The following is an 18,223-nucleotide window of genomic DNA, read 5'->3' on the forward strand; positions in this document are numbered from 1 at the left end:
AAAAAGTGTTAAAATATCTGTGTGCCTTTGACAGATAACATGACTTACATTGCAAGAAGAACATTTTCTGGTTTTACCAGCATTAAAATAATTGTTTACCCAGCGCTGCCACACCAGTTTGGTTCTTTACATAAATTAGCATTTAGACATTATACCCACATGAATGGATTTGTGGATGTAGGCTTGGCTCACAAAAAGTCCTATGCTAACATACATTTTAAGACTTAATGAAGCAATTAAATACTGTTTTGATAAGGTTTTTTTTTTTCCAAAATCCAGACCTCTGTTTTTTTTAGCCTTCCCTACCATCTGAAAAGAAAGCTGGGATTTAGTGCATTAATTTTTTTTAGGAGAAGCAATGTGTAACACTAATCTCAGCAATATCAGTTCTGGGACATGTATAAAGGAGAAAATATAGGGGGAGAAGTGAGTAGTAAGGAGGAAAACTGGATGACTGCTGAAGGTAAGTACCAGATTATGTAAGTACCAGACTAAGTACCAGTCAGATGAAATTCTGGCCCTTCTGAAGTCAAAAGCACAGAATTTGCTAAATCATATCTGACTGTCACTGTCAATACTGTAACCAACAGATTATTTCCCTGATGATTTTGCAGAAAACAAGAGCTTCTGTTGTGAGAAGCATCCTTCAAAGAAAAGGCATGCTTAAGTTGAAATCTTGAATGCTACTTAGAGGGACTAAAAACCTCTTAAGTATCTTCACTGCTTAAGTTCTCCATGACTACAGATTAATAGTCATAATTAGAAAAGATAAGCAATTACTTTTTTTTACATCAATAAATGCTCCTCTAATTTTTACTAAGTATCTAATCCATGCAATTACCATTTTGCAAATACTTTCCAGGCCTGCATGAATGAAATTTATCTGCCATGAGTTACTTCAACAGAAAGAAGAGAATTTAGATTGTTACCAAAAAACATAACAAAGATAAGGAAAAGGTATGAAAGGCACTTATGTTCACAGTGGATTGTCAAATACTCAGAACTTCTTGCAGACAGTTCTAAAAGTCTTCATATATGATGATTGCCAGTGATTTTGGATGACACTTCAAACAATGTCTCCAAATTTTTGCTTGCTAAAGGGTACTTTTAAAAAAAAATTAAATATTAACCTCCATGCTGTCAGTTCTGAAATTGTGAAGATGGATTAGCAGCTTGTCCAAAAGATCAGTTAGGCCTTGTAGTAAACACTTTCAAGAGGCACATGTTGGCAGAAATCTTCTGAAATTTCAGTCTGCAACTAAAATGCCAATTGAAGGTTTAAAAGATTTGTGTGTTTGCAGAGTTTAACATTCACTTGTCCTTTCAGGTGGAAGAAATTGATCCCTTTCATTTGCATTTTCAGGGTCATCCACTGGGTTCTTTTCTTGCATCCCACTATTTTCTGAACAAGAATCATCATCTCCATTGCCACGATGACCTTCAACACTGTGTCTGATGCCATAAGCAAAGTAAATGAGGAAGCCTTCCAAAAGGAAAAAAAAAAAAGTTCATGGGGTTTTCAGGCAAGTAGTGCATTAAAAAGAATATCTTTTTCTCTGGCTGAACAGATTTTTGCTAAAGACTATTCTTCTTCAGATATCTGAATCAGAGCTCATGTTTCAGGTCTTCCCTGTTTCTACAGGAAATTCTGGTGCATCATTTTTGCATACTTAAATGCTCTAATAAGTTATGGAAAGTATTATCTGTAATTCATGTCTAGATGGAATTAATACCATTTTCTAGATCAAAAAGAGGACAGACTGATATACTGGGAAGAAACCTGTTATAAGCAGGTTTCTACATAATTTTGGCTATATTTACTGGGCTTACTGGAATTCTTCCTATTACCTAAAAACTGTATTTGTAATTTTGACTGCATATAGATACTTCTGAAGCATGCTCTTCCTTTTCATCAGAAATATTAGCTGATTTTTACTAAATCAGAGAGATTTTTTTCAAATATTTGAAAGAAAAGAATGTTTTAAGATGGGAATCACAATTTCTAGTGTATGAAGTGACTGAAGTGAACAGAAGTACATACCAAGTAACATCCAGAAGCTAAATCTCATCCAAGTCTCTCCACTTAATTGTACCATCAAGTAAATATTTACCAGTATACTGAATGATGGCAAATATGGCAACAGTGGAACCTAAAAGGAAATATTTAATATGTTTCTATTAAACATAAGTTTTTTTGCATGTCACATTTCAGGTATGTAACACAAACTAGAGGTAAAGTGTAATCACTAATAAAGAATTGAATTTTTTATTGGTGTTGTAATGTGGTGAAATTTTTACTGTGTTTAACCAACAGTTTCTATAGATCTTAAACTTTTAAAATACATTATGTTTAATATATATTCTCTAAGGCTATAAAAAAATTTCCAGTTTGTGCGAACATATACTAGTGAATTTCTGTACTTACAGCTGAAAAACAGTGTATGTCTCTTATTCTGAAATGCTCCCCCACCTCCACTAGATTCCTTGACCTTCATCATTACACTTCACGATTTCCATTAAATAACTGATCTTAGAATATACGTGAAAGTGCAAAATGAAAGGATTTATACTGTGTATTAAGTCTAAAGGATTGCAGATTACACAGACAAGTGATTGTACACTCATCAACTTCTGATGAGGTTGTTTTCCAGCTTTAAGTTCTCTCTCCCACTCCTTAGAATCCATCCAAAGCTGTCATCAGAGAATAACATAGAGAATAAGTTGTTCACCATAAAGGCTACTTTCTGCTGGTTCTGAGGCTGCCTTTGGATGAGCAGAATGGTGACTATGAAGGATATCACCAATAAAGCAAGAAGGCCAATACTCCAGAGCTCCAAGTTAGCAATGGAATGAATCCCGTATGTAATGAGGACACTGAAGCCACAAATCAAGCAAGCTGTATGAAAAACAAAATTACAGAAATAGGTCACTTATCTCTGTGTTGAAGAGGAAGTGACTTTTAAGAAGAGTGATAGCAAGCTTCAACATGAACTTTTGTTACGAATATGTTTAATTAAATGAAAATGACCACAGATTAGATTGATTCATGAATGATAAAAGCACAGAATGACACATGTATGACTGAAAGAGGGCATGTTATCAGTGGATTTTTAATTCTGTCTTTAATAAAATCCCACTACAAATGTTAATGCATACATGAGTTTGGACAGCCAAATACTTACCTAAGAGGCCCACTAAGAAATTAACTATAGTTGCAGTCTGCTCAGTTGGTAAACTGGATCGATTAATCAAAGCCTGAAGACGGAAGTGATTTTCTTCTATCATGTTTATCTGTGACTCACTTACTGCAGATGCTCTTTCAGTTGCAGCCAAAGCTGCTTTTTCTGGAGCGTATTTTGGTTCCTCATAGGTGGGTTGGTACCTATGCATAAAACAGAGTAATAACCATAAAGCACACTTCTACATTTGAAGCAATATGAATCTAGGAATGTACTGAAGCCCTAAATTCTTTTCAGCAGACCTTTAGAACTTCCCAAGTTATAACTGCATTGCAACAGCATTACTAGTCAGTGTCATATATAAAAATACTATGGCAATTTACTTTTTGGATTGGTTTGTTTGGAGATTGGGGTTTTTTTGCATTTTTTTAAGCTACCAGAATGCATCAATAGCTCAGATAAATGAACAGTCCCGTACAGAAAGAAACGACAGGGTCTGGTAGTCAACAGCAAGGAAAGAGTAAGGGATCTTGTTTCTGACTTGCTTTCCATACTCTAAGAGGCTTCTAACTGGCATCAACTGAAAATTGGCATCTGCTTTGTTAGCTTTTAAATGTATTTTAAAACATCCTTGCTGTGAGTTCTTTTTAAATAGAATAGGCTTCTCTTTTAAAGTGCAAATTATTGCAACAATTAATTTGAGCTGAATTTAAGCTCAAAGTTAATTACTTAGCCTTAAGTAATAAAGGCTGACTTTTTAAAATCAGAAGAGCAATACATTATAAAGTGATCTGCAGCAAGGAATATATAATTCCATAGCTTTACAAATATGACCAATACCAGAGTTTTGCTGAGAAGTATTTATCATCTCACACATATTTGCACTCTCTTCTAGGGCCACCACATCTTAAAACACTTGTCTGGTCTTATATTTCTGACTGGGATAATAGAAAGCAACTATTAGAACTTGTTCATCCTGCAAACCACCTGGAACGTCAACCCCTTTCACATATAGTCTCCAAAATGCAATATGCCTGATGTACAGTGTAGATTGTATTCATATACAAGTATCATTCACTGTACTCAAGCTTATATTTAGTACCTTTGGGAGTAATGCTTGGACCAATACTACTTTTGGAAAATAAAAGGCGTCTCGATTTCACCAGGAGCTTTAACCCGACTCACTGCTATACTTATGTAATATACCATTGTTTACTTAGAGGAGTCACTGCTTATTAGAAACCATTTATATGCTTACAGCTACTGGCTATCTAACAAAAAACATGTCTTGTAAATATGACTTCTGTTTATTTACTGACAACCCCAAAAAAAACCCCACAGTAGAATACAAAGGATATTTTTAGCTCACCTAAGAATGAGGACACAGGTTGCCACAAGTGAATAAGCAAGAAGTGTGCCAATAGACATCATGTCCACTAAAGCCTTTAGGTCAAACAGAAATGCCATTACAGCTAAAAAGAAAAGAAATGGGAAAAAAATTCCAGGAGACTGACATAGAATTGTAGCATCATCTACACTGGGAAAGAAATTTAAGATCATCAAGTCTAAGCATAAGTGCCAAGATTAATATTAAAAATATATTAAGCTAAGATTTTAAAACCTGTCTGCAACATGACTTATTGTTTTACTGACAGCAATATGAGTGAAATCATGATAATCCTTAAAACCACATCTTTTAAAGTACTGGTATCATTCCAAACCTAATTCCCTACAGCTAGGAATCTCATTCATATAGACAGGCCCTGATGAGTCCTACAGTCATGCTGCATAATCAAATGCTTATGTCAGACTTATTTGGATGTAAGTATTTGCACACATATTGTTGAATTTGGGCCATCTTAAAAATACATTTTGATAGAATGTAGTTCAGATCCTGCAGTAGAATCTCACCAAAGGATGGATCCCACTGCCAAACTGAGGAAAAGTCGCTGTGATGTAAAATTTCTGCTGAGCTGGTGAAGAGCTCTATGTGAAGAGGACTTTCAGGAGTTGTCTCAAATGAAACAGTTTTGTGGGGTTTTGTTTAATGGTTATCTTACTTAAAATAGTTTTCAATTCACCTTCAGGAACGACCAGTAACATCTCTCAAGAATTAATATTCTTATGACCTCTGAACTCAGAGGCAGAAACTTCCATGGCAGTGGAAGTTATTCTAGAAGTCTTATGTTTCTAAAAGCTAATGCCATATTGATTTGGAGAATCTGAAATATTTTTTTGTCTATGCTGTTTGCACACAGAAGCACATTATTTATAAAGAAATTAGGAGAAGCTATCAGTAAATGAAAGGCTAATTCCAATTGATTTGAAATACATGTGCTCAAAGAGCCTTTTAAAGTATTTGTATTTTATTAATATTTTTGAGATGCAGATTTTTTGAATCATCAGTAATCTCAACATCAAAAGAAACTATTGAATGTAGTCTTTATACACAGTGTGTATATGCACTCCCAAATTATTCTATATTCAAAATATTTGTATTTAATATTTATGATATGCATTTGTTAATGTATTTGTAGACAGCTGCATGAGTGCACAAACACATGGGCACATACTCCCGGTTATTTGATCCTAAAGGAAGAAGCAAAATGTGATTTTCTGAAAACAAGACTGCTGGATTTCATAACTTTTATATAATCTGGGAGTCTCTTTTTCCAATTAAGACCATCCTTTTTTCCCTCAATGAGAGTCGATGTTCCTAAATCCAAAAAGCAATTTGCAGTGTAGATTTTTGAATACCTCTCTGCTTTTCATGCTCTAAAGAGCAAAGGTGAGGAAGAACAGAACCTACTAAAATCTCATGAACAGTAGCTATATTTAATTTTTAATCCCAGCTTCAAAAGGCTACTCTGTAGCCTAGATGTTCTTTAACTTTAGAAACAAGGTGAAAAATGCCTGCAAGTTTCTTCTTAGTAATTCTTCTATACTAAGAGAAAAAAAGGCAGAGTATTTCTTTTCCACCTCTCTTAGTTCTACTCCAAGAGACAACAGTAGGTCCATTAATGGTGAAACTGGACTGACACCAAAACATTTTGCCATGTGCAGAGGTCTGCCATGGTGATTACCACCTGTAAAAAGGTCAGTCACATAGTAACACGTGACAGCTGCCTCAGCTGTAGTCTTGACTTGATAACTTTAATTAGGCACCTCATCTTAACATTTCTTACAGCTGTAAAATTATTCATGCTACAAATGCATAGAAAAGTCAGATAACATAAGCAGTCACATACATCCACAACTATTCCGTCAAAACTATTTATGACCACAAATTACCAAATATGGATTAAAAAAAAAAATAGAAGAAGAAATGCTGCTCCAGCAGTAGAGAAAGTTGTTTTTCCAGTGAGCTGTTGATGCACCAAATTCCTAATGATTGTCTAGAAGCAGTCCAATGTGAGCTGCTGCAGAGCTACAGGCAGGGCTGTGTAACTATACCAATCACTTTACCAGCTGGGTAATACACTATTCTTTCTTCTCATCATTCCTGTGATTTCACATAAAGATCTTGATTTCATCCCACAAAAGTGCACTTTCAAATTCTTATAGGAGAATATGTCTATAAGATAAATTCAAATAAAATAAAGTTGAAATAATAAAAGTAATGCTATGCCATCTATTTGTACTCTGACCAAATAAAAGGGAACTGATAATAATGCTTCATGTGGGAACTATCTGGATAATGACTGTGCCTTTCTGCATTATTGTCAAGTACACAGTTTGAGCAAGTGTGGAACACAAGTTCCAGTCTTGTGGCATCTGAGGATGACTCTGACTATAAATAAAAATATTTTTGTCCCATTCCTGAACTTCTTATTTGAGATAAATTTTAGCCAAAGTTGTAAAAGTTCTAAAGGCATGTATTTGATATTTTAATTACTTAAAATACTTATTTATTTTCCTTTGAGCTAAATACTTCTAAAATTCCAGTTTTCCCGGGTGATTAGACATCCCACTAAAATGATGATGAAATTTGGGCAAAGCTATATGTACCTCTGCAAGAAGTATGAACCCAAGTGAAAGAGTTGTATGTTAAGAATTTACCTTAGGAGTTGGCAATGGCTCCCAAAATACTGTTTTGGTAAAATATATGTAGGCACCTGTGTGTATACATATATTTGCAGACATATAAGCGCCCAACACACACATGCCTCTCAACCACAACCTGGTAAGCCTATACAATCATTTTCCTTGGAAGACAATTGAAAAAATCCTTGTAGTTGACAAAAAAGTTGATCCTGCTGCAAATGCATTTTTTTCTTAGAACTCATTAAAAAAAAAAGTGAGTTATTTTCCCCCCATTACAGATGGGATAAATATATTAGGTCTACATCAGACAAGGAAGCCCTGTCAGTAGAGCATCAGCCTAAGGGACTCAGATTAAGTAACAAGCTTATTCACCATATGGGGGTTAATATTAAAAAAAAAAATTAAAAATTGAATTCTGTGGCATTAAGGCCATCACCACCACCATGATTGGCTTGATCTGGAGTTCTTACACCCGTTGATTACTCAGTAATTTTTTTCCCATTGTACATGCAAGGGAAGTTAACAAGTAGCCCTTTTCAAAAATATAAAGTACCATGCACGTGCATAGAGTGTTTAAATCTCAGTTTGAAGTAAAACGGGCTTTGAGAGCTTACCAGAGATGACCCCTGCTGTCAAGGTGGCAGAAACTGGTGCCTGCCTCTTATTCACTTTGGCAAGAAAACTAAAGAGTAAACCATCACGTGCCATGGCAAACAGAATTCGGGGCAAAGGGAACATAGAGCCGAGAAGACTAGAACAGAAAAATGTATAGTTCAAGTACAGGTTATTAAAAGCACAATGCTTTCCTGGTAAACTCAACTACACAAAAAGAAAGCTTGGAGAAGTTAATGGGTTTAGGTATAGTTTTGCTTAGGCTCTGTGTTGCTGCTCTTAGGATTTTGTTTGGTCGACTGATGTTCTTGGTTTTGGGTTACTGTTTATTTTGACCCTAGGCTTTGAAAGCACTTGAGATAAACCAACAAGTAAAAATCTGAGGTAGAAAAAATTTTACTGGTAGATTACTTTACCTAGTAACAAGCAGATTTGATCATTTCAGTCCAAAGCAAGTCAAAGCTGCACAACAGTGGTTTATTTCCATATATTCAATGTGTTTAGCAGTGCACCTTTCTTTACAAGGATCAGCTCTTAGTCTCACCTGCTACTGCACCAGACGATAGAGTAGCAACTAGTGGGGTCTTCGTTTTGGAATTGATTTGAGCTAGACATTTGAAAAGCAACCCATCCTTCGCCATAGCATAGATTACACGTGGTATTGGGAAAATGGATCCAAGAAGACTAAGTAAAAAGCAAACACATGCAACATGGCAAACACAATTCATGCAGAGTTGTATTTATGGACAAGATAAAAAATGTTAATTAATGGCACGTATAGAAACAAAATGTATGGTTGTAAGACAAAACCAGAAAGCCCCATAGCCCAAGGTATTACCGATCAGACACAAATAGGTTTTTTTAACTGCAAAGTTGATTTATTATTATTATATTAATTTAGATAATAAAATTGCTTCATCAGACAGAATCCAGATTATCAAGATAATTCTCTTCCCATCACCATAGTTCTTGGGTATTAATGGACCAGGAACATGTTCCAGATCACACTAACTATGCAATTCAGCTTTAGTATTCCTGGAGAAAGTCTGTCAGTCAGCAGCAGCAAATAAATAAGCATAAGCAGCATCCCTTACACTCTATATTTCCATGTAAGCCTGCTGATTAAAGTAATTCAAAGTGAGCACCATACAAGTGTACTTGGGCAGATTAATTCTTTTGATTAAAACACCTCTAGGCAAGCTGCATTAAGACTTTATTTTGGAAGAAGTAAAGCTAATTAATTTAGATGTTATTAGAACACATAAAGCTTTTAAACTATTGATAACTTGAAGCTCTTAAACATACTTCTTAAATTAGGTGGTTTCTTTCCCTCAAAGAGAAATACTTTTAATTAAGAAAAAAAAGGCGAAATCATAGCCAGTATAACCTCTGCAGCAAGCACACAAGTTTTTAACCAGGTGAAGGGTTTCCTTTCTTACTTTAGGGAAACAACTATATCACTTAAAGAAGGCACAGCTCTTACATGCCACAGGTGCTAGGTACATCCAGTAATGCTTGTGGGACACAAGTATTAAGGGTGGACAGGAGAGAAGTTTTATTGCAAATGAACTGATTTTGATGTATTAACTGTACCTTCCACAAAGGAGGTACATTCCAAAAAATTCCAGAAGTTTTTTTGTTGTTTTAGCTTTGTAAGATTCATTTATCCTACCCTTCTTTATGTACATTTGCATACATAATGGCAGTATTAACAAACATCTTTGCCTGGCAAACAAGTTCATGACATAGCACAGTAACAGGAAACCAAAAGCAATTCATCCCAAAGTTTTTTCTTCATTGTACCTCTAAACTGAGGAGCATGAAATACAGTTTCCTTTGTTTTGTTCTAGACTAACATCAGTCAACAGATTGAAAGATTAATCTCTCCACAGGAGTACATATAATTCTTCAGAATACACTGGAAAAAGACTGACAGTTCAAATTTCTAAAAATTTCTTACCATCTCAGTTCATTTTGTTTTCCAGTATTAATTTCTTTAATCTGGTTTCTTATATATAACTTCTAATATTTATCAATGTAAAGAAAAAAAAAATCAATGAAACCCTCTAACCTGAGGGGACCATGACAAATATATAGAAAATAACAAAAATAATCCCAGGATGAACTGTGTAACTGTGACATTCTTCAGTCAGTCCTACATTTCTTTTAGTGTCCTTCTGGAACTACTTCATGTTTCTATCCTCTCCTGGATCTAAATGTTCCTTTCCCTTAAACCATTGCCCACAGTTAACAAACTCATATTCAGGCTAATGCCTGCAGGGTTATGTTGGAGTGCTGTAACTATTGGTGCTTCCACAGGGAACTTGTTTTCCTTCATGGAAAGGCAGCCAGTGCTCTTACCACTGAAGCTCATGGAAATGACTCCTTTCCTACATAAGCTCAGGTAAAAGATTGGCATCAGCATTTTTCTATCCCTAAATTCAAGTATCAAGCAATTTTCTATTTTATTAAAGTGTTTGTATCATATTAAAATTGGGGCGTAATATATTTGAACACATACTAATATATATTGTGCCTTCCCTGATCTTTTTAATCAAAACAATATGTTAAGGTACATTCATGATTTCACAAAGGGGATTAAATTATAGTATTTTCACAGCTATAGTCTACATCTCAAATACCCACACAGAAACCACAGGAAGGGATGATGTCAGAAGACAGACTGGCTGCTGGAGGAAAACAGAGACAGGCAATGAAGATGAGGAGTGGAGCTAGTTAATCATGTCTTCAATTTTGCCTGCAAATACACAGAGCCCATAAAGTTGCTGAGTCACTGGGAATAGACAGCAAAAGAAAGGAAAAATGGGGGAGATTTACTTTGTCAGTTAATAAAGATAACTTGCAGGTCATATGTTTGAAAATACTTATACATTAAAAAAAAATAGGTGTAATAAGCTTCTACCAAAGAGGTAGAGTTCAATAACAGTACAGTTTAGAAAAAAAAGGAGCCCAAATTAACACAGCTATTGTCAACTAGACCTGCTTAAGTTTAATACTTGCTTATATTACTTATTGTTAATTCTTTGCATGGACTGAGCCTTCAAAATGAACACACGAACATACATACAAATGTAACATATTATTAATCAGCTTTTCCCAATAGAATTAGTATTTCAATGTCTTTACCTTGTAGACAAAGCACAGAGGGATCCCACTGCTACAACGTATTTAGCAGGACCCCATCCAACATATTCAAATGCTACTGGCAGAGGACTTTTCTCATCCAGGAGATAGTATGGCATCATAAGTGTCAGTGCAGCTGAAACCAAGCAATAGGCCATGAAGCAGACAAGTAGGGACACCACAATTCCTATGGGTATGGCTTTCTGAGGATTCTTGACCTCTTCTCCTGAAAAAAGAAAAAGAAAATGCACCACCAAAAATTTGTACTATTTTTCCCCTTCAGCTTTTAGAGACAACATCAAAGACAAATCACTTCTTAATCTAAGTCATGGGAATCAGATCTGTAATAGAAGTTTTAAAAACCTGAGTAAAATAAACTGAGACATACAGAACAGAACTCAGTATTTTGTTGTCAGAAATAGCGTTAAAATAGTGGTAAATTAAAGGCCATAAAATAAATTTTATATGCAGAGTATTCCAAGCCCATAATTTTTAGTTATTTACCTACACTTTCAATGTACTCAATATACTCATTCCCTATCAGGCATTGGGAAAGACACCTTATATCAGAGAACTGTAAAAGTGAGCAGGTGATTAACATTATTTGAGCAGAAAAAATATACTAAGCACTTTTCAGACTTAGAAAGCAGCAATCATTTCTTTAGAACAGGAATGAAATAAACAGAACCTCCTCCTTCTTACCAGAAAGACAGCCACATTCAGGAAAGAACTTAGACTCAATCTACATTGACTGAAAGAGCTTTGGAAGAAAGCAAAGTAAGAAGAGTAGACTGAGTATTATATTTTTTGTGGTTCTTTGGGTTTTTTTTTTTTGCAAAAATATCCCCATGTTAAACATATATACACACAAATATAAACACTATACCAGTTGTTGCAATGCAGTCAAATCCAACAAAAGCATAAAAACAGGTTGCAGCACCAGCCAATGTTCCTGTGAAACCATATGGCATAAAGCCACCACTCCCATACATACTTGTCACATTTTCATAGGATGAGCAGTTCCTATAAAGGACAAAAATACAGCAGAAAGATAATTTTTCCCCCCCTCCATTATTGGTAGGATAAATACATGCACCCTCCTACCCTAGACCTCTAAAAAAAAAGTTTAAATGTTCTCATCATAACAGAGGTCTGCTTTACAAAACTGCATGAGATTACATTTTTATGTTCAAACTTGTAAGAAAGAGAATAATAACAGCAAGAGGAAGAATGTCTGAATCAAGTAACTACCATCTTACTTACTTTGCAGTTTGTGACAAAACATATTCAAACACTAATAGTGTTTATTATAATAAAGCATGTGTAAGAGGAAACTGCTAGGAATATGAGAAAGGAAATAGATTTTTAAAAATTACTCTGTTACTGCAGTAAAGTTTCTGAGATATTCTTCACTTTTCTTCCAGTTGTCCACTTCACCTTTCACAAAACCAGAAATAATAACGAAGACCAAGACCAAGATGTTAACAGCAGTGAAAATTCTATTCACCCATGCAGACTCTTTTACTCCAAAGGATAAAAGACCTGTAAAATAGAAATATTTTATAGATGTGAATGGCCCATTAAACTAATAAAATGGCATTTAAAGAAGGGATACATGTGAAAGAAGGTGTGCGCATGTGTGCGTGCATGTATATGTATATGCAAGTACTGTGAATAATACTAAAAAAATCACCCACCAGATTTTAAAAAAAAGCATTATCACAAACTTGCTAGACTCTTTAACAGCATGACAATAGGCAAATATATTGGAAACCACAAAAGAAAAAGCTTCTTCTTTAAGTATTTAGAAGTATTTTTAGCAATGGCTACTTTTACTTCTCAGAGATGCCAATCCATATCTCTGTTTTATGCCATGGAGTAAAAGTAGCTACAAGAATACTATACTTTGTAAAAACAGATTGGTAGAATATATTCCTTTCAGAAGAATTATCTGTTAGATTAAGAAAATAAGCAGAATTATTAAATTAAAAATATGACTGATGATTGACTCTACATTTCTCAGGGCACACCCATCAGAGTGCTTCCTAGTTCATTAATAGCAACTTTAAAAGAATTGCACACCTCATGTTTGTAACACTGATGCACAGAGATTCTGGGAAACAGTCAGATACAACATACACATAGCTTTAGATTACAGAGTAGAACATTTAAACAATCTGAAAGTTATTCAATTGGGATTCTAGTTTATCATTAGATTTCAAACAATTTTAAGTGCTAGAGTGTTAGCAATTTAATGGAACATGCAGTAAGCAGATCAGGAAAAATTAAATTGGAAAGTTTTCACAGATCCTTTGCACTCTAAGCATTTCCACTAATATCACATACATACTTTCCCTCATTATTTAGAGATTAAGTCTGAAAATTTTAAGCCTCTCAAAATAATGTCTAAAAGGTTTCTGACTCCTCTAATGAGATATTTGCTATTTTATCAGAATACAGAAATTATGAGCTGCTCAGGTTTTCTTCATCAATGATATTTTTATTGAAATAGATGTATGCTTTCTTCAGCTCAGTTTTTCCCAAAAAGGCAGTGTCTCAATCAGCCTAATGCAGTGTGAATCATAGTTTGTGCATTTTTAAAGTCCTTTCATTACCAGAAAAACCAAAACAGAACAAAAAAACCCAAACTCCACACAAAAAATAAACCCCAAACCCCCCAAAATTAAACAAACAAAACCCAAAAAACCACACAAAAAACCCAAACAAAACCAAAAAAATCCAAACCCCAGAGGTTTCCGTGTACTTTTCCTTGAGCTTAGCACGTAACATTTTCTGTAAAACATCACCTGCTACTCCTATGACTCAGCTTTACAAAGCTCACAATCCAATTACTGTATCATGCTCAGCCTACACAGTCCTGAGCCATCCCCACTTCCCTCCTTTCAGCAGTGGGGAATTCCACCCAGTTCAGTCACTGAGGGTTTGGCTTCTGATCACAGACACCTGGAGAGGCAATTTGCAGCAAAAATAGGAAAGGAGTGAAGAAAGAATGATGGTAGGGATGAAAACACAGGATACAAATGAAAACTCAGTAGCAGCGATGAACAACAGGGGAAACATTTCCTCTTTTTTCAAGAACCTCTAATTCTTATGTTCTGAAGCAGCAATGGCAATGGAGAAAACATGAAAGATGTCAGCATCTAAACTAGGACTGTATAGTTTGGTTTGTGGTGTTTCAGTGCTCTGCTTTTCAGGGTGTTAATTTTTGTCTCCTTTATTTGGAAGAGGTAGAACTCAAAGGTCTGCTCCAGTTATATTCCACATTCATTCCCAACCCTCCTGAGGACATAAGGGTCTGAACTGGTCCTACAGGCAATTCTTAGCCACAAATGTGGCAGGATGCTGGACTAAACCAAGTCAACTCCCAGATCTTCCTAAGTATAGGAAGCCGTTCTTTTATGTATAGAGACCTAATAAATCTTCACATGCACTGGTCATTCATTCTAGCAGTAGGTAGAACAGAAATATTTTCCTGTGTCAAAAAACCCCACTCAGAACAAGAGGTTATATACATATAACTTATTTTCACTTTCCAGAGAAGAAAAGCTTCTGCTTTGGCTTAATCCAAAGAGACTGCACATGACAAGTATATGAGATATGGGTAAGACCTCTACTGAATATTGAAATGCTTCTAGTATTGCCTGAAAACAAACTGCACACTTTAGAATACACTTCCTGTTTCCTTCACTCCCAGTGCCAGTAGGAACATTTCTATATGGTAAATAATTGCTAAACACAAACATGGAAATAAGTTGCAGTATTTTTGAGCTTTCTGATCCCTCAAATAGAAGGTAGCCAGTTTGTGATTTAAAAGCATGATACATGAGTAAAGACAAAAATAGGACTTAGAAGAGGAGACAGGAAAGGTTTACTCAGGTTTCAAACTGGTCTGTTGGTCCATATAAGTACCTCGGGGTGCCCTTTAGGTCAACAAACTCTAGGATAAACAACTGAAGACTTAAAAAGGGGAACTTTATTTTATACCAAATAAGAGAACAATTTAGGTGGAAAAACCCCCTTACAAATGCCCACTACATGCACAACTTGTAATTTAAGGAGACCATATCACCAAACTACAGAGCTTAACCTCCAGGCCATTCCAGAAGCATTTACTGGTGACAGAGCCATGAAAACACTGAGAACTGTGTAATTTTCCTGTTACCATAAATCTGTAGAATAGGTTTTATTGAAAAAAGTACGAACAAGTGATTCGTTCATACCTCAGTTTCAAGAAAAGAAGGTGCATGTGAAAATTTGGTTATATACATGTAATTCACAGAGCCAATGTGCCAGTACAAAATGTGGCTCTGAACAATTTAGCACTTTTAACTGTAAAATATCATAACCACCATAAATTAAGCCATATATTTTCTTACCTGATAAAAGTAATATAAGGAGTACAGCAAAGAAGTCAGGATACTCTGCTAGCCCAGAGTAATTCATTTTGAAGTAAGCACTGAAGAAATGACCAATCCGTTTTCCAAGAAGTTCATCAAAGGTGCCACTCCAGGCTCTTGCTACACTTGATGTACCTTCATAAAATATATGCATGTTTAGGCTTTTACAGTGGGATACAGCTACTTCTACTGAAAAGGAAACAAAACTAAGTCTGTTACTACTTGTATTTTAAAAAGCAGAGCCTGTGATGTTTGTTTTGCTGAGGAATTTTAATGCTTAAGAACTTTGCTTGTTAAATGGTAAAAAGTTTTCCTAGAACCAAAATATACAATTTTTTTTGCCTTGTTTATTCCCAGAAGATTGCAGAAATTATTTCTTTGTCATTTATGCCTGATCCTGGATGAAGCTATTTCTAATTTCCATTACATATGTTAAACAATAAAAAGTAACACAAGAAAGCACTTTAAGAAAGAACATAAAGGAAAGTTTGCCCACCCGTAAGTAAAGCAAAAAAAAAATTACTAGCAAGACATATGGTACTAGTGCCTGTATTTAAAATTAATACACTCCTGTGGCAAAGAGTGCACGGCCAAATACAATTTGGCCAATCTTATTTGTATAACTCTCCTCTCAGGAAATACATCTTAATACAATACTGGGGAACATCAGTTTTGTAATGATTTGAATAACCATCCTGTAGGTACACATCTAAAGCTAGGCATGTTCATACACAATATAATGGAAGTTCGGAACACATTCCTCCAGGAGAAATAATTCTTAAATCCAAAAATGCTATCTCTGCTGAAGCACTGAAATAGCTGTTTGACTATCTGCCACATAAGTATTTATTTTATTCAACTCTGGTCAACTTTGTGTTTTATGGGATTACCTGATAGGGCAGCACTTAATTAGCACAATGTAGCAAGTTAGTACTTTAACATCATGACTTTCCTGTAAGATACTATAGTGGAGTCCCTGTAAATGTCCTTGCTGTATATATAAAAAAAAAAAGTTTATTGGTTTTACTGAAATTATTTTTGCTGACCAAAGATGGCAAATAAATCTTGTTTATTCTTGTGCATCATCACAGAATTGTCTGACACAATCTTCATACAAAGTACGTGGTTCATATGTCACACTGTTACAAAAATATCTTGCAAAAAACCTGCTTGCAATGGTGATGCACAGAAGGAAATAACCTAATCAAATTATTTTGGTTATTTCATCTCAACAAGACTAAAAAGAAAGAGCAGCTAAGTGTAGAGACAGAAAAGAAAAAGAGCCCTAAGTCTGTATCTTTAATCTGCTGTCGCAGAAACCCCTGGGAGCGGTGTTTGTTCTTTAGCTTACCTATGATATAGGATAAAACGAGGTTCCAGCCAGTGATAAAGGCCCACAGTTCGCCTACTGTAACGTAAGTGTACAAATACGCAGAACCGGTCTTGGGGACACGAGCGCCAAACTCGGCGTAGCAGAGACCTGCCATCACAGATGCAACGGCAGCAATGAAGAAAGAAACAATGATGCTAGGTCCAGAATCAGATTTGGCCACTTCTCCAGCAAGCACATAAACACCAGCACCAAGGGTACTCCCTACTCCCAGGGCTATCAGGTCCACTGTTGATAAGCATCGGCACAGCTTGGTGTCCTCGAGACTTTCGCCGCCAATGCTCTTCTTCCGCACCAGACACCGAATAAAGGACAGAGCCGTTCCACAGGGCAACATGGTGGATGTAGAGCTCTGAAATAAAGGAAATTATTCCAGAATGCAAAAGGTAGTGCAGACTCTGGTGAAAAACAATGGGAAAAAGTATTTGCATGAAGAACTTTAATCACATCTACTAACTAATATATTCACACTGTTTTGTGACATCAGATAAGATGGCAGGTGCTTTTTCCCCGGATACAAATCAGGGATAAACTATTCCTAATTATATGTAGCACTTATGTCCCCAAGGAAAGAGATCCATTATCCTTCAGTTTATTACATTGCTGTAAAAAAGAAGAAATTGTTTGTAATTATCTGCTAATGGCCAGTTCTTAACCACTTCTAAAACAGAAACAGACTATTATCTCGTATATCATACAGCCTTTTAAGATAAGGATCAACAACATAAATAAGACGTTTTGGGATCTAAGACTAAGACTATAAACAGCAAAAGTTTAAATACACTATTCTGAGAGCACCAATTCAATATCCTTTTGTCTTCAAATACATAGCTTTTGCATTTAGAATTTGCTTCAGTAAGAACTGCTTGGAAGCAGATTAAAATAGTGTTTCTACTCTCTCACATACCAGTGAAGTTTCTCAGATCTGATTATCCTTACAAGAAATCTTCCACACCTCTGCCCAACAATCATCTAACGAAACCTGATGGGCTAACCCTTCGTCCCATGCCAGCTGCAGTTTTTCAATATTCTCAGTGCCCGTCACAGTGGGGGATGTGATCAGCTCTAGCACACAAGCTCGCACTCTGTGACCAACCCGGTCCTAGAGGCCAGCAGGTGGGCAGTGCCTCTCTGGTTTGTGATATGGGTGCCTGCTAGGAGCAGCAGTGATCCAGCTTCCCAACTAAAACAAATGGTCACTGAGGGTCCAAAGCATTTGCTTAGGAGGGATGCCATGGGCATCCCATAGAAAATAATATTTTAAAGAGGCAATACTAATGTACAAGTTCTCTCTTCATGTATTTGTTTGAATTGTATCGTTGATGGCTAAGAGCTTGGTATGACCATCTGTCATCTTCCCAAACTGATGTTTGTCTTTGCAACTCATACCATAAATATCTATACTCTGCTCATGATTTGTTAAGTGGAACCCTCCT

At 35.7% G+C, this 18,223-nt stretch overlaps 1 protein-coding gene across 3 annotated transcripts; it reads right to left on the reverse strand.

Moving 5' to 3' along the window:
* Positions 1–983: 983 nt before the first annotated feature.
* SLC7A2 (solute carrier family 7 member 2) lies at positions 984–17,124 on the reverse strand. Of its 3 annotated transcripts, none has more exons than XM_036383115.2 (11): positions 16,749–17,124; positions 15,377–15,532; positions 12,356–12,521; positions 11,866–12,002; positions 10,983–11,205; positions 7,838–7,974; positions 4,549–4,651; positions 3,183–3,382; positions 2,730–2,896; positions 2,042–2,150; positions 984–1,483 (listed from the first exon to the last, which is right to left on the reverse strand). In XM_036383115.2, the coding sequence occupies exons 1-11, from the start codon at positions 17,122–17,124 to the stop codon at positions 1,305–1,307; spliced, it is 1,953 nt and encodes a 650-aa protein (XP_036239008.1). In that variant the 3' UTR covers positions 984–1,304. The 3 variants fall into 3 exon arrangements, with proteins under 3 accessions (XP_036239008.1, XP_036239009.1, XP_054370738.1); XM_036383116.2 differs by lacking the exon at positions 7,838–7,974 and adding an exon at positions 8,380–8,519; XM_054514763.1 differs by lacking the exon at positions 2,730–2,896 and having other exon boundaries at positions 1,390–1,483.
* Positions 17,125–18,223: the final 1,099 nt, after the last annotated feature.

The sequence above is a fragment of the Molothrus ater genome, chromosome 4 (assembly GCF_012460135.2).
Source record: "Molothrus ater isolate BHLD 08-10-18 breed brown headed cowbird chromosome 4, BPBGC_Mater_1.1, whole genome shotgun sequence".
NCBI lineage: Eukaryota > Metazoa > Chordata > Aves > Passeriformes > Icteridae > Molothrus > Molothrus ater.

Excerpts from the sequence above, each read along its gene's own strand:
- SLC7A2 (XM_036383116.2), bottom strand. The coding sequence starts at position 17,124 with ATGTTGCCCTGTGGAACGGCTCTGTCCTTTATTCGGTGTCTGGTGCGG. Across the intron at positions 12,522-15,376 it reads CCTTATATTACTTTTATCAG|GTCTTTTATCCTTTGGAGTA; the intron begins GTAAGAAAATAT and ends TCTATTTTACAG. Across the intron at positions 2,897-3,182 it reads TTTCTTAGTGGGCCTCTTAG|CTTGCTTGATTTGTGGCTTC; the intron begins GTAAGTATTTGG and ends TTTTTCATACAG.